Source organism: Silene latifolia, chromosome 8 (genome assembly GCF_048544455.1).
Source record: "Silene latifolia isolate original U9 population chromosome 8, ASM4854445v1, whole genome shotgun sequence".
Taxonomy (NCBI): domain Eukaryota; kingdom Viridiplantae; phylum Streptophyta; class Magnoliopsida; order Caryophyllales; family Caryophyllaceae; genus Silene; species Silene latifolia.
In genome coordinates, this window is record NC_133533.1 from 38,094,860 (window position 1) to 38,115,466 (window position 20,607).

A 20,607-nucleotide genomic window follows, 5' to 3' on the forward strand; every position below is an offset into this window, starting at 1 on the left:
AGATATAACGTTCCATCTAAATATGTACATCTTAGAGACTAAAACATCAACCCAAATTTTATACCAGATACATTCATGAATACATAGAACGTTAACACAAAATCAAGTAAACCCCTAATAATGCATTAATGTTGAATCCTTAAGATAAGACATGACCGGCATTAGATTAGACAGCAACCACATTCCTTTGTCCGAAAAGAAAACCAATTTTTCCCTAAAAAATAAGAAAGAGGTAATCCACCCTTAAACATAGTCCCCACCAAATGAAAAAATCTCAAATAATAGAGATGACATGGGATTAAGGCTCTGATATTGTTGTAATAGAGATGACATGGGGTCCTTCTGAAGTTCCAAATCCAGAATTCAACAACCACATGAACCTTTCCTCCATACTAAGAAAAGTCAATCAAGTTGACACAAATATTTCCCTCAATCTCAGACATGGTTCTATTTTCAAGAAACTCGTTAAATCCTACACGGAAGATTCTCATATAATCAAAATAGACCTATCTTCTCACATCATCCAAAGAGAAGTGGCTGGTGAAACAACAGAAAAATGGTTGAAACAAGCAAGTTAGTAAACAAAAATAAAATCACTATCGAATGTTATACCTTGCCGCCTCTTCAGACACATTTTTTATCTATGCCCCATAAGAGACATTCAGTCATGCGCCAAGTCGCCAACTCTCTTAGTCGTGAAATAAATATCATGATTACTTTTACCTATCTCTCTGGTCCAACTTGGGAGGGAATATGCACATCATCACCAACATTTGCTCCATACTCATTTAAAGACATAAGGACCTGCGAAAACAATGCAGCCTTTTAAGCTTCTTTGACTACTTCACAATGCATCTGTGAATAAGATGCTCAAACCATCATTTTTTTTCTCATCTGGAGTTTAGAGATAGGTCTTTGATCTAACTGTATATCAGACTTAAGTTACATAACTTGTGTTGATTAACATTGAGTTCATTCTTCAAATCAAGTTTACCTATCTTTGAAAGAAACAAAATCAATTTTCATGCGTAATCCCTCAAACATTTACTTACCATATGATAGTCACTTCAGATTAGCACAATAACAACAACATCAGAGCCTTAATCCTAAAATAATTTGGGGTCGGCTGACATGAATCATCCTTTAGAACCGTCCATGGGTGAACACACACCTCAAAATGCGAAAAAATAGAAAAGAAAAAGTGAAAAACAAAAGGGGAGTGAAACATAATACGAAAGCCAAGTAAACTTATAGGTTTTAAAAATCGAAGTCCGGATTTCTTTTATAAAAACTTAGAATTTAAATCGAGAATAGAGATTAAAACGATTTTGAAAATCGAAGTAAAACTTTTCGGTCTGGAATACCGTAAAAGTGCACCAATGATTAATATACAAGAAAGTATTTGGTAAAAAAGGTGAAATAAATCCGAAAAGAGCAAATAAATTTTAAAAATTAAATAAAAACATTAAATATATCAAATAACGTCAAATACTAAAAATCCACATGTATCATTGCCCTCCATTGTGCCCTCTCTGTCACCATTCCCTCATCAAGCCCGAGAAATCTCACTCTCAGCCATGTCTGTTTTGGTCTCCCTCTACCCCTAGAAACCTTTTCTGTTCCCCAAATCTTCGGCCTCCCCTCTCCTATCCTAACTAGTGCGTCCATAGGTCTCCTTCTTACATGGCCAAACCATCTTAGTTGGTTTTCCATCATCTTGTCCTCTATTGGCACCACTTTCACCTTTTCCCTAATCACCTCATTCCTTAATCGATTTTTCTTTGTATGGCCGCACATCCACCTCAACATACGCATCTCTGCCACATTCATCTTTTGAATGTGACAATGCTTCACTTCAGATTAGCACATTCAGCATAATTGAATTTGTCCTACTTAACAAATACCCGTACATGTTTCACACTGCCATAAACCAAACAATGATTTCAAACTAACAGCAACACATAGATACTTTTACAACTCCAATGGTAACAACATTTCAATTAATTTTTTTTAAAAAAGGTACTAATATTTGAAAAGCTAAACGGCGGGATGATAAGCAACAATGCCATTAAACTTAGGACAATAGCACATCTCCAAACACCCATCTTATTCCCCCACATGTTTCACAATGCCTTAAACCAAAGTACCTGACAATGATTCCAAACTAAAAACAGCAACACAGATAATTTTATAACTACCCATAGTAACAACATTCCAATTAGCTAGTTTTAGAAAAAAAAAGTTACTAGCATTTGAAAACCTAAACAGCGGGATGGTAAGAAACTGTTACATTAAGTGATTAAACATAGGAAAATAAGCACACATCCTCTTGCCCTTCTTAATCAGCAATACCCTAAAACATAAATAAATGACACGAAAAAATCATTCAATAAAGGCCTCTCTAATTCTCTATATCACCAAAGTATAAGGACGTGTAGTATTTTACTATTTAACACAGCACAAATTCTTATTTGTGACGGAAGGTATCCGTCACAAATAAGAGACGGGTACCATATCCCCTCACAAATGACCCATTTGTCTTGAGTGGGGAAGCACATGGGGTGGGTGCCCACCTTGTCCCCTCTACCCATTTCCTCTCACAAACTACCCGTCGCAACCCGCGACCCGTCGCAAGCAAGACTTACACTTAACACAGATACAATGCCAAACCTAGACCATACTTGTGGACCCCAAGGAGAACTTGGGAAACAATAATAAAGAAAATACAAGGGCAAAGGTTATAGTCCATACGATATATTGTATAATTAACACCGGAAAGAATGTAGTAGGAAAGAAAGGCCATGCTAAACAACGTACAACAACAACAACAACGGGGCCTTAATCCCAAAATAATTTGGGGTAGGCTGACATGAATCATCCTTTAGAACCGTCTACGGGTGAACGCACACCTCAAAATGCGAAAAAATGAGCAAAACATAATACAAAGTCAAGGTAAACTTATAGGTTTTAAAATCGAATTCTGGATTTCTTTTATAAAAACTTAAAATTTAAATCGAGAAAAAAGATTAAAACGATTTTGAAAATCGAAGTAAAATTTAGGGATCCGGAATACCTTTAAAGTAAACCAAGTAAAATATATAAGAAAGTGGTCGGTAAAAAAGGTGTAATAAAGGAGACAAGAAAAAATAAATTTTTTAAAAATTAAATAAAAACACTAAATTGTAGATACCTCATTTCTGCACCTCCCGCAAGCCACCCGGTGATGATTGGGCCGCATGTTTGGTACACAGATCGATTTATGACAATTCGTAAGTTTAACGTCAAGTGATAGCTCAAATACTTGTGTCTACCCCTTGGTCATCATATACGCGTCATTACGGTCGTTTTGACAGTAATTAGAGTTCATTTGGAGTCCGGGTAAAAAACTGTCTTCATTTTCTAATAAACCGTTAAAATGCCGAGTTAGAATGTTCTGGAATGTTCCGGATATTTCTATTCCATATTTCAATCTTTTAATCTTTTGGCAAAATATATTCCGAAATTATATTTTAAATAATAAGGAAGTTGAGATCTACCGCAATTCCATAATAGAAACGCGAAAAATCTTACTTCCGCAGGAGGAAACTCATGGGGAAAGGACGCAACACTTGCTGCGCCTCTTCCAAGAGCCGCAGTGGCTGCTGCGCTTCTTCCCCAGCTCCTTTCTGCGTATTTTAAGATCTTTTCGAGATTTATTTCCAAAGTTTTACCGAAACCCTAATTCCTCCGTGTGATTAGTATAAATAGGGACTTTCGTTCTTCATATTTCTCACGCAAGTGTCCGCCCTTCTCTTCTTCCTTTGCATTCTAAGACCGTGCTCTTTGCTTATTGGCGACTACGTGCTTGAACTTTCGACCACGTAAGCTCGGATCCTTCTGAGTACCAGCCTCGTTTTGCATGACCGACCAATTTGACCAACTCCACTCAATCAACTCAATCAATTTAGTTTAAATTCCTCTTACGAGGGCACTTTCGTCGTACATTCGAGTCGAGCAATCACTAATCGTTAACTTAATTAATCTCGTTTCGTCAAACATGTAAGTCTGAGGGTGTAAATCCCATCTTTTATATTTGTATTTTACTTTTGTACTAATTATTGTAAGATCTACGTCAAAAGTATATTTAAAACCGATTTATAAAACCTTTTATTCAAACCTTTTTACAGAATAACGGGAGACAGATGTCGAGAAGAAACGCAGCAACTGGTGCGCCTCTTCGAAGGGCCGCAGCATCTGCTGCGCCTCTTCCTGAGGCTGCCGCAGTTCCTGCTTTTCTTCTTCTTCCTTCGTCCTCTGTCAATTCGTCTACTTTCTTTCGTCTTTTCTTGTTTTCTTCTTATTTCGTTAGTATGATAATTTTAATATATAATTCATTAATAATTTATCACTTTTAATTTCCGACTTAAATCCCAAGTAATTAATATTTGCGGGTTTTCGTCATTAAAATCAAATCCGAATTTTAGAGATTCGATTCATCTATATCAAGTCTTTGAAATTCATCTTTTGTATATTTTCGTCTGTTCATCATCACTTAATATAATTTAATTTGTAAATAAACCTAATTAAATCGCATTAATAAACCTAATTAGTTTGTTTTAATAAACTTAACTCGTGATTAAATTTGTAATTAGTCTCCAAATCTTTCTAATTAGCTCGAGTCCTTTATTGTTTTTATGACCCTTTCATATGTAAATAATCCGTTAAATCACTTTTACTACTTCAACCAGGTTCGATTTCCACTACAGAATTATTTTGGTAATTGGCAAAACATGGTATAAGATCGAGACCGGGCAAAACTTCAACTAGGTTCGATTTCCACTACAGCCCAGTTGATAATCCCAATAAATACAATCAAATTTTCAACCATTGAGTAGTTTCGCAAACAATATAAGCAAATTAGATAAAACGCATCCAAGCTCTGAAAAGAAATGAAAAGAAAGGAGAGGTGTACCACCCAAAGTCTAATTGCCATTTTCTCACTAAAAAAATAATACTCGCTCCATCCAGGGTCTGAAGTCTGTAAGCTCCCTGACCTACTATTGAATCGATAAGGCAAGGCTCTTCCTATACAGGGGTAAAATTGCCTGCAGTCTTGTCTTTTGTATTTGGGAAAACTTTTCGTAGGACTAGATCCCATTCTCTGAATACCTTGATATGAACATTTTTGTTGTAGCTTCTGGCTACTGTTTGTTGATAGGATGCTATTTGATTCTGGCTGCATCTCTTAGTTCTTCAGCCAAGGTCAGACTATCGTGCATTAACGACTTGTTTTCCTCGATAGTATTCAGGGTACATCTGGAGGTAAGCACATGAATTTCCGCTGGAATTACTGCCTCACAGCTATAGACGAGGAAGTAGGGTGTCTGGCCAGTTGATGTTTAGGTGTAGTTCTGTCAGCCTAGAGGACTATAGGGAGTTTTTCAGCCCATCTGCCTTTTCTTCGCTTTAGCTTCTTTTTCAGGAAGTTGAGCACTACTTTGTTGCTGGATTCAGCCTAACCGTTTGCTTTTGGATAGCCTGGTGTGGAGGTCACCGGGTTGATGTTCCATTGTGCATAGAAGGCCATTGTTCTCTTTCCCATGAATTGTGTGCCATTGTCACAAACTATTTCTGAGGGGATGCCATAACGACATATGATGTTCCTTTTGATAAATGAAATGGCGTCCTCTTTGACTTGCCTGTATGAATCAGCTTCTATCCATTTGGAAAAGTAGTCAGTCATAGCCTACATATAAACTTTCTGTCCAGGGGCTTGTGGTAACTTGCCTATAATGTCCATCCCCCACTTCATGAATGGCCATGGGACTTAGATGGAATGTAGAAGTTCAGGCGGTTGGTGGATGAACGGAGAGTGAAGGTGGCATGCCTCACATTTTGAGTTGTACGTCAGGCAATCGACCGTCAAGGTTGGCCAGAAATAGCTTGTCCTTAGGACTTTGCTTGTCGGGTTACAACTATGTCAACCAATGCCTCATCTAAAACAAGATCAAATGTACTCTAACAACCTCTCATAACTGTGTCCCATCAACATAATATCACATACCATGACAACAGCGACCACATGCGCAACTCTGTTCCATATCATACTCTACCCTCACTCCCAAGCCGAACTGATCAGAAACATCAATAAACAAAACAACAATCTATATGCGGATATGCCCAGACCGAAACTCACAGAAAACAACAATCTAAATAACTGATATACACTTTCGAAAGTTCATCTCATAAGTATCCCGTATCGCAACCCGGAACACAACCACCACATTACCAAAACAAGAGTCCCACCACAACAATCATCTCATGACTCATCCAACTACCATTATCCTTTCTGAATACCATCCTATTAGGTTACCATACACGACATATTACACAAAACACTCAGGTAACAACTTTATGACTATCACACCATACCACTACCCATGAGGTCAGAACCTCACACAAATACTTACACACATCATAGACCCATAATCACATCTAACTAGTCAATCCTGATCACGTAAGTTACCACTTTAGAAAGGTTATCTCTCGTCCGAGCTTAACTCATATGCCCTTCATAGCACATTCTTCCATTCGCATAATTATCACCTCCTGACAAATGTACCCATATCATTAATACTCACTACTAGCAAACGCCTATTATATCCACATCTTATACTCCCTCACAACCATACATACCAATCCGGCCTCCACAAAATCAACCCCTTTAGAATGACTTTCCTCTCTATATAGCAGCATGCTTAACCACTTGTGACAACACCACGACGCCACCATCTTTCGTATCGCTACCCTCTCCCTATCACCTCTAGATATAAAAATTCCTTTCCTATCCTTAGTTACCATCCCAATTAACGAATATCAAATCCATCAATGATATTACCTCAACATTCATTCCAATTCTATCCTTAATTGTATCATCACCTACCTCACCACCCAAAGTCTCATATCGTGCAAATACTCTACCAACTTCTTACCCTCTTAATTCCTTAAAACTCATGACTACCATGTTGTCCTGAAATTCCTCTATAACCCTTAACTCACACCCTCATGACAGTATTATACATCTCCATGAATCCTTACTTTCATATCCCACAACTCTGGTCAACCCTCTCTCATCTTACTCTCATCCTTCTTTTCCCTTTACACTCAACAATACCAATTCATAATTCATCTTCTTACTCCTTCTACCTAACTCTTTAGTAATCCGGTTACCTTCTCGTTGGTCCAAAACTCAAATTCCATTAATTCATATCAATATCTTCTCATTCTTTCTTATCACGGATCCTCTCTCATTATGCTACTCACTCACACTTGCCACCATTAACTCCACACAACCAACGATTACTCTTCAACTAGTTGTATTTTCCTTTCGTATCCCTAGAAAACCAAAAATTCACTTCATACCGTTAATTGCCCAAAGAATTACACACAAGGCTCACCTCTTAATAATCCAAATTCTCAAACTCAGTCACTATCTACAAATCCACGTCGTGGCATAACTCCATCTAAGTTCACTATATACCATTCTTCTCCATCCCTCTACAATGACCTTCTATTACATATATTCTTAACCAACCCAGTTATAACTATCTCCCTCCATAAATCCTTAAACATCCCAAGTTACCACCATCCGCATCCCTCATTTCAATCCTTTCATTCTCATGTTCCTTAAACTTACATCACCCCTTGCCCATATTCACTTACTTTTATATTACTCAACACGCCACTATATCACTCACCACATCTCACAAAACATGCTCCCTGCCTCGATAAGCTCATCAATCTTCCCATTCCTTTTTTCACTATCCATCACAACCACATATAATCCATGTCCTCCCCACCAAACTCATACCCATCATAAGGTGCTACTTCTTACATCATAAGATCTGGTAACGTATGCATCAGGACAACCACATATGTAAAACAATGCAAAAAGAAGCAAAAGAACATCTTTGAAATAAATATGATATGCGACGAGGTCAAAAGATAAGCATATGACCAAAACAGAGGTTACTAGATCGAGTACAGCCTACTCGACCAAGTACGTGAAGATAAGAAGCACGCACAATAAATTACCAGGGTTACTCGATTGAGTACGGCGTACTCGGTCGAGTAAAAAAAGGTGTACTCGATCGAGTAAGAGGTACTCGATCGAGTACCCTACGCAGTTCTCGGCACCGTCCAGTGTTTCTTAAAATAGTCGTAGCTCACTCTTTTTTTGTTCATTTTGGGCGTGTGACCTATCGTTAGAATCGTAAGAGAACAAGCTACCACCTCTAAGTAGAATCACATCAATATCATATATGAATCTCAAGTTATAACAGCTTAAAGGAAACTTCTCTGTAATCGGACAACATAACTATTCGGTTTTCCTTCCAAACAACTTAAACAACAACAAAACAAATAAAAGCAACTCGATGCATGTAAAAGCAGTATCCCTAACCACATGTTACTATCTATAAAAGCTAAACAATAAACATCAATCATCACTTAAACATGTTCTGCATCATACTTCACATACTTCTATCATTCCATCCAATTCATCCAACTCAACTATATACTTCATCCAACAAATATACTTTAAAGACAACAAAAACAAGTTGCGATCCCATGACACACCCATAGTGACCGGTTCAAAATTGTAAGGGAAAGTTTGTAGGGTAATATCCGTATAAAACCCTTAAAATTAAGGACTATAACGCAATTTTAACATGTGATTAATTGTCATAAACGAAAAATACAAGAGAAACGATAAAGGTATAAGAATCAACCTTGGGTCCTTTGAATTTCGGCCTAAGAACAGAAATCAAAATAGATTTCCTCCTAATCGTTGCACCCAAGACCGTCTGAGACTATGCCCCTTGTGCTAGAAATTACTCTCTAATTGCCTTGCAATATTGAGAGAGTTTTTGTGAGATTTTCGATGTGAGATCCAGGTTTTCAGAGAGAAAATGCTCCAAAAACCTAATTTTTGTGCAAATGAAATGAATTCGGTCAAAAGGAGAGAAGCTCACTCCTTTTGTTCATTTCGTCCAAACCGTGACATAGGGAGGGAGTGGGCTTTCCACTTTCTCCTTATTTTAACTCGTGGTCCGACTCGTTTCGCTAAAATGTATATGACGGGTTTTAATTATAAATCGTCATCCATCATCGGATATTAAAATATCAACTAGTAACATGACTCAGTCGATATATTAATACTTGTCCGACAATGACAATATTGTATAATTAATTAATTCAATATACATTAATTAAATATAATCGTTTATATTCAATTTACGAATTAACTGCTTAATTCACCTTAGCCATTATTATTTAATCCGTATTAAATAATTATCTCAACATCGCGTTTGACCAATTATTAGTCAATGACTCTGACTAACCGCTTAGTCATATTAGGCATCAACATGACTGTATTTTCATACCGTCACATCTCTCAAACGTATCCTATAGGTGTGACTTTTAGGGACTAGTTGATCACCGCCATCAGTATGACAATAACGTCAAACTTATCTAGCAAGCCAACCGTTATTGATAAACGTGGACCAACTGATAATAATACAAAAGTATACCCTTTGATCCTTTTAGAGATTTATATGTCATTGCACTAACTGTGGAGGACACCAGCCCCAACAAACTCCCACTTGTCCGTACAAGTGTATGTGCAATAATGTTATCCGCACTAACTGGAGGACACCAGCTCCAACAAAGTTCGCGACTTTAAGACGTCTCCCAAGCCTTTGCATTAGCTCATAACAACTCCTAGCAGCGTTCATTTTAAATTGACTCTCTACATTCATTGAGTTCATTGGTTACAGGTTTTAAAATCATCGCTCTGATACCACTTTGTAACACCCCCATACACCAAGGTGCCTTACCAAGACCGCCTTAACATATGGAGATGCTAACATCTCGGTTTCCCGAGGTACAATATATCAAAAGTGACCATAAAGAAACATACTTTAAAGTTTAACTGTTTAAAGTGCGTACAACCTAAAAACCAAAACCAAACGTACGATACAAACTGTCTCAAACCAAACCAACTAGAAAAGAAACTGTCATAAGACTACAATGGAAGTCTAAACTCAAGACTAGTGATGACTTCATCCCAGCCAGATCCCGTGAGCTATCCATATGGTTACCTACTAAACAACTGCTCACCATCCCCGAATGGATCACCATAGTTTTCAAAACATTTAACCGGGGCCAGTTACTGAATAATAAAAATAAGAAACAATAAGCATCCAAATCCACAAACACATTCCCCAATCTCCATTTAATCACCACTCACCTGACCACGCACTAAATGTGTAGTCCTACCAGATTACCCATTGCAACAGATAATTCACACCGCTAATGGAGACCGCAACCCTACCACCTAAGCTATGCTCAAAACCATAGAGCGACAACCCAATGACCATTAATGTGCACATCCCTCTTGTGACGGGAACCACAAGGGGCGAATCAAGAGCTTGAAGCCATTCTCGAAAATGACTCCACTCAACCGAGGGCGCACCTCGCGAACCACATATAATTACAACCAAAACCACAATACTGATAATCATTCCAATACCAAGAAATACAATTAACCATAGAAATAATCATATGATTCAACCACCATAGCACTTAAATTAATTATACAATAACCGAGTAGGGAAAACCCTACCTTCGCAATCCGCCATAACTGCAGCCAATCATACAAGGTACAAGAGTACCACATCGTCACCTACAACAATAATCAATAACTACACATCATAAACCGATTTCTACCCTAAACCCCCAAATCACCCAAATTAGGGTTTGACAAAACTTAGTAAACCAACAAAAGGACAACATAGAAATCTACCCAATTACCGGTGATCGCAACGATGTAAAGATCTTCGAAAACTAAGAACCCTAGCCTTGATTTGATGGTAAAGAATAGAGAGGATTGAACGTCGTTGAAGTTTTTATGAAAACCTTTTGAGAATAAAAAGTAAAATGAAAATAACTGACGACTTAGCCTTTAAATACCTTTTCCACTTTTATCATCAAACCGTAACGAAAACCCGTAAAAACACTGGAAGTTACTCGATCGAGTACCGCCTACTCGATCGAGTACACCCTGAGCATAATGTACTCCAGAATCTGAATACAACTTACTCGACAGAGTACCCCCAGCTCGATAGAGTAATCAAAGACCAGAATACCTGAGGTATTACATAAATGAATTTGGAGGTGCTAAATGAGCTTGGAGGTGGGTAGTAAGTAATGTCATATTTTCTAGCTAAGGGAAGAGAGCATGGGGGAAGAGTGGGGCATGACATATTGTTGAAGGAAGAGGGATGAGAGAGGGTTGAGGAGCGAAGATGACATATTGTGGGGGTGAGGGAATATCCTCATTCTTCGAGTTTGTTTAATTAATTCATTGATTTTCGTACTTCCCCATTCCCTCTTTCCTCAACCTTTTTCAGTTTTAGCCCTTGGTTACTGGTTTCTAATGGTCCTTTATCTATTTGATTGCAGGTTATACAATGTCTCATGTTTGTCAATGACACCCCCTAAAACATCGATAAGCTGCCATAAAGGCGCTCCAAGATTAAGGTACACTAATAGTAGGTGATATTGCTTTGTGCTGAAATTCGTGTGGTTTAATATATAGCTGGAGTGAGGCTACTTAATTATGGTCAATTATTAACCTGAAAAAGTAACCATTCTTGAATTAAAAGAGAATAGTGGTATATAGGTTTGCAGTACTAAACGAACTTGGTGATAAACACTTGTCTCTATCAAAAATAAAAAAAATCCAAAAAACGACTTGTTCAACAATAAATCTTGGCCTCATAAATATGATAAACTGTGCATAAAAGAAATTTCAAATAACCATTTTCGTAGAGAAGCAAGTTTGTCTATTGTTTATTTTTCACGAAAAAAACTCGGGACAACTCCTTTTTAACCAATACCTAAACCTCAATGAAACTCTCATAACACAATTACCTTTGCACTATAATGTGATATTTTGTTTTATTGAATGACATCCAATTTTTTTTCTAATATAGAGCATCAAAGATAGATAATGAAGTACGAGCTTATGTAAGCATGAAGAGCGGTTACCCACCTTGTCGTTAATTACTACTACAAATAGTTTGTTGCTGTGATATGTTGTTACGATGTAGACATCTTCGACAATAGTTAGTGCTGCCAAATTTACCTTGTCTCCATAAGTCGATAGTACATAAACAAATCTCTTATTATTCTCCTCTGGCATTCAAAACTCGTGATTCATCAACATGTTATGTGTAATTTTGGTTCTTCACAAATTCTTAGGTATCGTCCCGTGAAGCCATAAGCATATGTTACTTTGAAAATAGTAGTATCTTGTGGTACCACACGCGAACGCGTGCGGTACAACTAAAAGAACCATTGTTTTTGAAAGAAAAAACAAGATAATTTCAGTCAATATGACAAATTACATAATAACATTTTTCGTTGAGAAAATTACAATAAACAAATCGTTTTAATTGAATGCAAAAATGTATTTTTTTTTCAAACAATGATAAAATATCATGGGCTTTCCTTTGCTTTTACAAAATTACATCACTCAAAAAGGTACATCGGGTCTGTAATGAATTGATTCCAACCTTAATTAATGTGGATCTAACCATTCACAAATAATATACTCTATAACAAAATTGCGTTTTTGAGGCCTTTTTCAGAGATGGTTGCAAAAAAAGTTGTCTTCATTGCTCGTGTTTCTTATATTGACTTTCATGAGCTAGTATCTTGTAACATGTGTAAGCAAATTAAGAAATAGGGAAAATGCACGCGGTGCCCTTGAAGTTTCGAATTTTGCCCGAAATACCCAATTTTTTGTTTCGAAAAAGTTTAAGAGGCTATAACTCGTGTCTACGAGTTCAGAAAGTGGTAATTTTTTTTTTTGAAATCGATTATCTTTCCGAAACTACGATTTGAAAAAAAAAATTGTTGTATTTGGATCCCGTGGCTAGGAGTTTTTGTATGTCAAAGTTTTTTTTACCGAACAAACTTTGAGTGACCATATCTCTTGGTCACGAATTCCAAACTCGACATTTTTTTTTCAAGTCGTAGTTCTCGACAAGATAATCAATTCGAAAAAAAAATCGCCACTTTCTGAGCTCGTAAACACGAGTTATAGCCTCTTAAAGTTTTCCGGATAAAAAATTGGATATTTCGGACAAAACATCAAAGTTCAAGGGCACCGCGTGCATTATCCCTAAGAAATAACTATCTTGGGGTACGACGCCCGGAGATTCTTATAACAACTAGTATCTTGTAACACGTGTAAGCAAATTAAGAAATAAAATCAATCAATAATATTACAATTTTAAAAATTCTTTTATTATATACGGAGTAAGTTCGGTCTATGATTGGGTCTGCGATCCATTCGGTTTGGTTAATGACCGGAACGAACATCAAAGTAGAGTAAATAGGTTTATCGTGAACCGGATCAAATAAAATACAATTCGGTTTAATCCTAATAATCCGATCTGATCTTTGATCCGGAACATTGAATAAACACTCTTAATCCAATTTACATCCTGTTCCAACCCCAATTCAATAGGCTCACCTATTTTATCTTTGGACAAAAAAGATCCCAAAAATCAATTTGGACCAAAGAAAAATTCAAAACCCTAAGTTTTCGTCTCATCCATAAACTCCATACTCCTTGTCTTCCTCGTTCATGGATCCATCACAAGTAGCTGCTTATGCAGCTCACTTCCACTCTCAACCACCACTCTCTTCCCCGCCACCGCCGCAACCACAACTGCAACCGCCACCGCAACCACCTTTCTCCGCCGCCCATGTCCACACTTCTCCGGCTCCCGCTCCTGCTCCTGCTCCTTCTCCGTCCTCCAACCCCGTTCCTTCTCACCCTTCTTACACCGAGGTAAACAAAATCGACTCTTCTCCGATATTATTTCTATATTAGTACTCCCTTCGTCCCGATTAATTAAATTAAAATACCGCTCACAGAGAATAAATAATTAAATAAATGATTGAGACGTAGGGATTAGTATAATTATTGTACTATGATTTGTTAAGACATGCATATCCGTCTTAAAAATACATTCTATCCTATTTGTCCCGTTTTAGATTTATGACGGATATATTTGACTGAACTTGCAGATGATTACGGCCGCGATACTGTGGGAGAATTCGCAAGGGAAGGAAGGCGGATCGAGCAAGAGAGCTATAGCTAAGTATATAGACCGAGTTTACTCCAATCTACCACCCACTCACTCGGCCTTACTGACTCACCACTTAATTCGACTTAAGAACTCGGGCCAACTTGTTATGATTAAGAATTCTTATCAACTGTCTTCTTTGTCTGCTCCTCAACCTTCTCCTGTATCCGCGATTCCGCCGTCGCCACAGCAGCAGTTTCCTCAGGCTTCGCCGACTACTTTGATGGAGCAACCGTCTCCGAGTACTAAGCGGAGACCTGGTCGACCTCCCAAGGTTAAACAACCCGATTTTGGAGCTGAAAATGTACCCCAAGCCAAACCTGAAAGTGACGATATGGGTTCGGAGCCATTGGCTGGGAAGAAGCGGAGAGGACGGCCTGCAAAAGTGGTGGTGCCGCTTTCGCAGGCAGAACCTGAAGTGGGACTTGAGCAGGTGCTTTCGAGCCCTTCTGCAGGGGTTAGTAATGGGCAGGTTGAGGAGGGAAGCTCGGTGAAGCGAAGGGGCCGTCCAAAAAAGAAGCAGAAGCAACAAGAAGTGGAAATGGATGAGAGAGTGGTTGTAGAGCCGCAACCGATGTTTCAGGTGGAGGTGGAGGAAGCGCCGGTGGATGAGGTGGATGTGGTGAAGCGGGGGTCGGGGAGGCCGAAGAAGGTTATTAATTATAATGAGAATGATAACGATGATAATGCTACTGGGCTGGTTTTGGAAAATGTGCAGCAGGTGGATGTGGTGAAGCGGGGGGCGGGGAGGCCAAAGAAGGCTGTTAATTATAATGAGAATGAGAATGAGTATGAGAATGATAATAATGCTAATGGTCTGGTTTTGGAAAATGTGCAGCAGGTGGATGTGGTGAAGCGGGGGGCGGGGAGGCCAAAGAAGGTTGTTAATTATAATGAGAATGAGAATGAGTATGAGAATGATAATAATGCTAATGGACTGGTTTTGGAAAATGTGCAGCCGGTGGATGTGGTGAAGCGTGGGGCGGGGAGGCCAAAGAAGGTTGTTAATTATAATGAGAATGAGAATGATAATAATGCTAATTGGCTGGTTTCGGACAATGTGCAGCCGGTGGATGTGGTGGAGCGTGGGGCAGGGAGGCCGAAGAAGGTTGTTAATTATAATGAGAATGATAATGTTAATGATAATAATGCTACAAGGCTTGTTTCGGACAATGTAGAGAAGAGGAAGAAGCGGGGGTGGCCGGCTGGGAGGCCAAGGGGGAAGAGGGTTGTTGCCATGGCTGTGAGTGGTGTGAGGCGGAGGGGTAGGAAGCCAAAGGGGAGTGTGGGAATGGTGGAGAAGAAGGTGTATACTGGCAAGACTAGAGGGAGACCAAAAAAGGTTAGTGGTTGTTAGCCGTTATTTTTCCCTCCAAATTTTGCTTTTTGCGTGCTTTAAATTTGGATTGAATGTTGTTAATTTAGTTAGTAGGTTTAGTTTGTTTAGAAGTCATTAATTGGTGATAATTGAACTTTTACTTAAATTGTGCTTTCTGTATTTGGAATAGGAATATACTATTTAAGAAGTTGAACATCGGTTTATAATAGGAGTGTGGTGTGCAATATAGGAGAAATTGAAACAAAGAAAATACTCCCCTCCATTTATGTCAAGTTGCCCGATTTCTTATTTTGGAATATGGGGCTAGTCTTGTTTGATGCCATTGTATGTTACGATGTTAAAACTTTTATACCATATATAGCTTGAAATTGGTTTTTTGTAATGCATACAACAGTATGACAGTTGTTATTTGCCAAAATAGTTGAACTATAAATAAATGGAAAGCCTAGTACTACAATTACAATAGTGGGAATCCGTTTCATATAAGAATTAATTGGATTTGTACGGTTGGATTATAATTTCTATGGAATAAAATCTGTATGCTAATGTATTCTCCTATGGTTACGAAGTTAGCATTACATAGATGCAAATGTTCCAATAAGTCAAATTTGAATAGTTCTGCTGCTACTTGGATTCTCTGACAAGTGAAATTTGAAGGTAAATTGGGTTAATGTGTATACTAATGTTTCCTTGGGTGAAAACATGTATTGCTAATACCACTATCGCTGGTTATATGAAGCTTGATAGTATGAGATATGAGTAATGATTACACTTCCCACTAATGTCATTGTTCTCTACAATATTATCACTCTTTTTGGCGGTTGACTATAGTATCTCTAAGTTTCTATGTGGCTTATATTGTCCAAATCGGTCAATTCCTTGCTTATTTGAAAAGGCCTTTGTGTTGCATATATTTGCCCTCCTACCCTGCAATTGGCAAGAACTTTGGAGATTTAGGGTAGTATTGTTGACTCTATTAGAATGAGTGACACTAATTATGCTTCCTAAGGGTTTTTATTAGTTTGGTTTAGATTTACAACTAGAATGTGATCTTTTTTTCTAGAAGAAATATTCAGTCTGAGCCTTTTGGCTAAATATTAAATTTGCTTGGTGAATTATGTTTTTCGAGATGCTTTTAGATGGTGAAATAAAAAATACTCCGTAGAATGTTGAACCATTGTATTGGATGTGAATACTAGCTCTGTTCATATAGGTGATACTTTTTTTACACTGAAATTTTAAAAAAATTTACAAGAGTTTATGTGCTTACAAAATATCATTCTTTTAGGTTAACATGTTTGTGTGCTAAGCTCTGTACAGCTATCATTTCACACTAATGATGTACTCTATACATGATTACAATCATTGTCATCTACTTTATCATCTATATAGTATTAGGGTGTGTTTCGATGGAAGGATTTGGAAGGAACGGAAAGGGAGGGAGAGTAGGGGATTTACAATCCATTTTTTGTATAGCAAATAAGGGTAGAGGGAAATAGAGGGGGATGGATTTGGAGGGATCCATTTTCGCTCTTTCAAGGCAAAATCGGAAAGATTTGGAGGGAAATTGTATCCACACACTCACGCCCCATTCTCGCTTCCCATCACCATTCCCTCCCTTTCTCTTCCTTTCACCCCCCCTCCCTTTCCCTCCTATTTTGCTAGCCAAACAAGGCCTTAGTGTGTGTTAGTTTACAATTTGAATTTGTGTATTAGTGCTGTTTTATAGAGTTCAGTTTGTAGGCTTCGTATTTAATTGCTGAACTAATTTTTTTGAGTGGTCACTACATTGACAAGTGACAACAACAAAACCTCAAGCCCAAAAGATTTAGAGTCTACTAATGTAGGACATTGTATCGCCGTTGTATAAATATAAAATCAGGAAATACTAAACAAAGATGAATCAAAGACTATCAAACTACAATTTTTTTAAGAGTTTAATGATCGGCGAAAATAATAATGTTGAGTTCTTATTATGGTATTAAATCTGTTTGCTACGATTTCTTTTCTAATGTTTATAAACAAGGAATGTAGCTACAATCTCTTCAATCTCCTTTCTATGTTTAAAAGCAAGGAATGTAAATATTTCATACCAACCAATTTTCGATATTGTGTAGCTATTTAAGTTTATCCCACTGAATTTTGAAGATAATCTTTGGTTTTAGTATCTCATTTGTCTTCTAACCTAGTGTAGATGTAAGGTTTGATATAGTCATTAATTACACTTTATATTAATGTTTCTTAAACTTGAAAGTGTTACTCTACATGAACCTTTTCAATCAGTTTAAATTTGCCCACGTCTAATTGTCTATAGCCCCTTATAATACTCACACTCTTCAATTCTCTATTCAAGTGCCCTTACAATTCTGAAGTTACGATTTTGGTCATGCTCTACATGAACACAAACTTCCTAGTATCATGTTCGCTAACCTAAAATTTTTGTTTCCACCAGAAAGCTGTCAAACTTAAAAGTTACTGTTAAATTTTCGGTTTTTATAATCAGAAGTGACTAGTACTTCCAATTATAATTATGCACTTTGTTTAATGTGCCTGAATGGGACATTAGTGATGAAGCGACAAAAAATGGAGTGTGTGCATCTTTATGTACATTCAATGAGCACTTCTCTGGTAATTCTTGGCAAATTTCATGTACTTTCTTTTATGATATTGCCTTGATTTCTACAACTTTAATCCTGGAAAAAAAGATCTCTAATGATGAGTCGACCATTACCCGTGCTTTTGTCTGCATGAAAATTTCTTTCGACAAATGCGTTGCCCACTTTAGTTACTTTATCTAACACCATTAGGCAATTAGCCCCATTTGATTAGGTGTTATATTTTGAAGTTCTTATTTGGTGTTTTGGAGAATGTGGGTACTACTCTTTAAAATGTTATTGTGTGCTGTGTATTAAAATTTGTGAGTGAACTTTGATATATAAAAGTGCAATTTTGTAGAATGTAGATTTTCGTGCAATTTGTGCAAAAAACAGCATGGGTTGCAATGAAATAAATTGATAGGAAGATTGCAGGGCTTAGCTTTGGGAATGAGTAATGCATGATAAATGAGATTGACATTCAGCTACCCATATTGTATCTAACACTCTTCTTTTTAGTTTTTGCACATTTAGATATTTTGCTTGCTCATACACGCAACTTTACATACTCACATGGGTACATCCTACTCTTGCTCACATGGGTACATCCTACTCTTGCTCGCTTAGGCAGAGAGATTTGAGGGACTAAGGGTAATTTGTCTACTATTGCGTGCTCGATGAAAATTTTAAATGTACGATGGTGAATATCATTGCTAATGTTTTTGTTACATTTATGTTGATTTAGTTTTTTTTTCTTTCATCATTATTATTACTCCCTCCGTCCCGGTCAATTGTTGTCCTTTGGTTTTGGCACAAAGACCAAGGAAAGAGGAGGGAGCCGAGCCAATTACTAAATGACAAGTGGACCAAATTGTGTGTGAATGATCAAATTGGTCATCAAATACACCCGAAAATGGAATAGGACAACAAATGACCGGGATAGTGGGAGTATTATTTATCTAACTCTTTGATGCTACACACTTGTTTGACATTTTTTTTTCCTTATTTTTGTCTATTTTTGATTGAGCTTTTCTTTCCTTGTCTCATTATTATATATACTTTTTATGGGGTGTTTGGTTGGCACCATGGGAATGGATTGGAATGGATTTTTGATCCATTCCGGTGTTTGGTTGAAGCATTTTGGAATGGAGTTAGATACCCTATGGATTCTAACTTCATTCCAACCCCTTGGAATCTCATACCCACCTCCTCTCCTTGGATTCCAACCACATTCCTCCATGCTTATTATTACAATGAACCAAACAAGTTTTTAAAGGAATGAAATTAGAACCCCATATAACTATGGTTTCTCATTCCATTCCATTTCATTCTTACGCACTGAACCAAACGACCCCTTAAAGGTATTAGATAATGATTCATGTTGGATTGTCGGCTCAGTGTGTTTGTTGTTGTAGTAAACTAGTAATGGACTAATGGTTATGTGGGTGTATATGACCGTTTTAATTTGCAGTCAACCCTCCGACCTATCTTAAGAATCTATTCTTGTTTCTGATGCTAGAATTCGCATGGACAAGAGGTGGCCAATGAAGAACTCCTCAGAAATTTAGAGGATATGGTAAAGTGTACTTATAATTACTCATTAACTCGTATATTAATTACATATTCCACCTTAATCTATGTTTACCCTTTAATAATTTTTCCTTGTAGCAATCAAAACTCAGAGATGCTGTTGGAGTACTAAGGCCTCATATAGCTACTCTGATCGCGCCTGATGCATTGACCGCATTACAACAACTAGAAGAACTCTCAACTATGAATATGACTTCATCTTCAGCTTTAACTGCTCTACAAGTGGTGAATGTGCCTATGGACGTGATGGTTCCACTACCGAGTACACCACCTCCACCACCGACATTGGCTCCACCACCGAGTACATCGGCTCCTTAAACTTTAGCTGCTCCCAAACAGACTTATCCAACAAGGATGACTTTTACAGCACCCTGAGGAACAAGTGTACCATTGCATGCACCGTTCGGCCAGTGAGTTTGGGGTCCCACCAAATGAAGCAGAGTCTTGAGTTAGTTATTGTGCATTATTTTACTTCAGTTAGGTGTCATTTAGAGTGAGGAAAGATATTTGTAGAGGACACAATAGCTAGCTGATGTTTATTTGTAATTTAAGTCGAAGGTGAAATTTTTCGTACATTTAATATTTGAAGTTGCATACGATTTCCTTAATTTCAGTACCTGGTACCGCGAATATGTATGTCTGTTTTCGTCAAGGTTACAATTGCTTTCCTTAACCGCATACCTTTATCGAACTTTGACCAAACTGATTGTACGCTCCATTTTGGTAATATTTCTCTCAGATGTGGAAATGTACACAGTATATTCTCATTCATGACACACGACAGGTAAAATGCGAATATTTGGCGTGTATTTATTTATTTATGCATATTTGCCATTTACCTCTAGTTGGATCAATTCGACGATCGCTGTTGGATTGTCGAATC

The 20,607-nt window shown here is 37.6% G+C and overlaps 1 protein-coding gene across 1 annotated transcript; it reads left to right on the forward strand.

The window, feature by feature from the left end:
• Positions 1-13,575: 13,575 nt before the first annotated feature.
• LOC141596740 (uncharacterized) lies at positions 13,576-20,332 on the forward strand. The gene is made up of 4 exons (XM_074416981.1): positions 13,576-13,903; positions 14,143-15,543; positions 19,654-19,710; positions 19,803-20,332. The coding sequence occupies exons 1-4, from the start codon at positions 13,697-13,699 to the stop codon at positions 20,040-20,042; spliced, it is 1,905 nt and encodes a 634-aa protein (XP_074273082.1). The 5' UTR covers positions 13,576-13,696; the 3' UTR covers positions 20,043-20,332.
• Positions 20,333-20,607: the final 275 nt, after the last annotated feature.

Excerpts from the sequence above, each read along its gene's own strand:
- LOC141596740 (XM_074416981.1), top strand. The coding sequence starts at position 13,697 with ATGGATCCATCACAAGTAGCTGCTTATGCAGCTCACTTCCACTCTCAA. Across the intron at positions 13,904-14,142 it reads CTCACCCTTCTTACACCGAG|ATGATTACGGCCGCGATACT; the intron begins GTAAACAAAATC and ends CTGAACTTGCAG. Across the intron at positions 15,544-19,653 it reads CTAGAGGGAGACCAAAAAAG|AATTCGCATGGACAAGAGGT; the intron begins GTTAGTGGTTGT and ends TTCTGATGCTAG.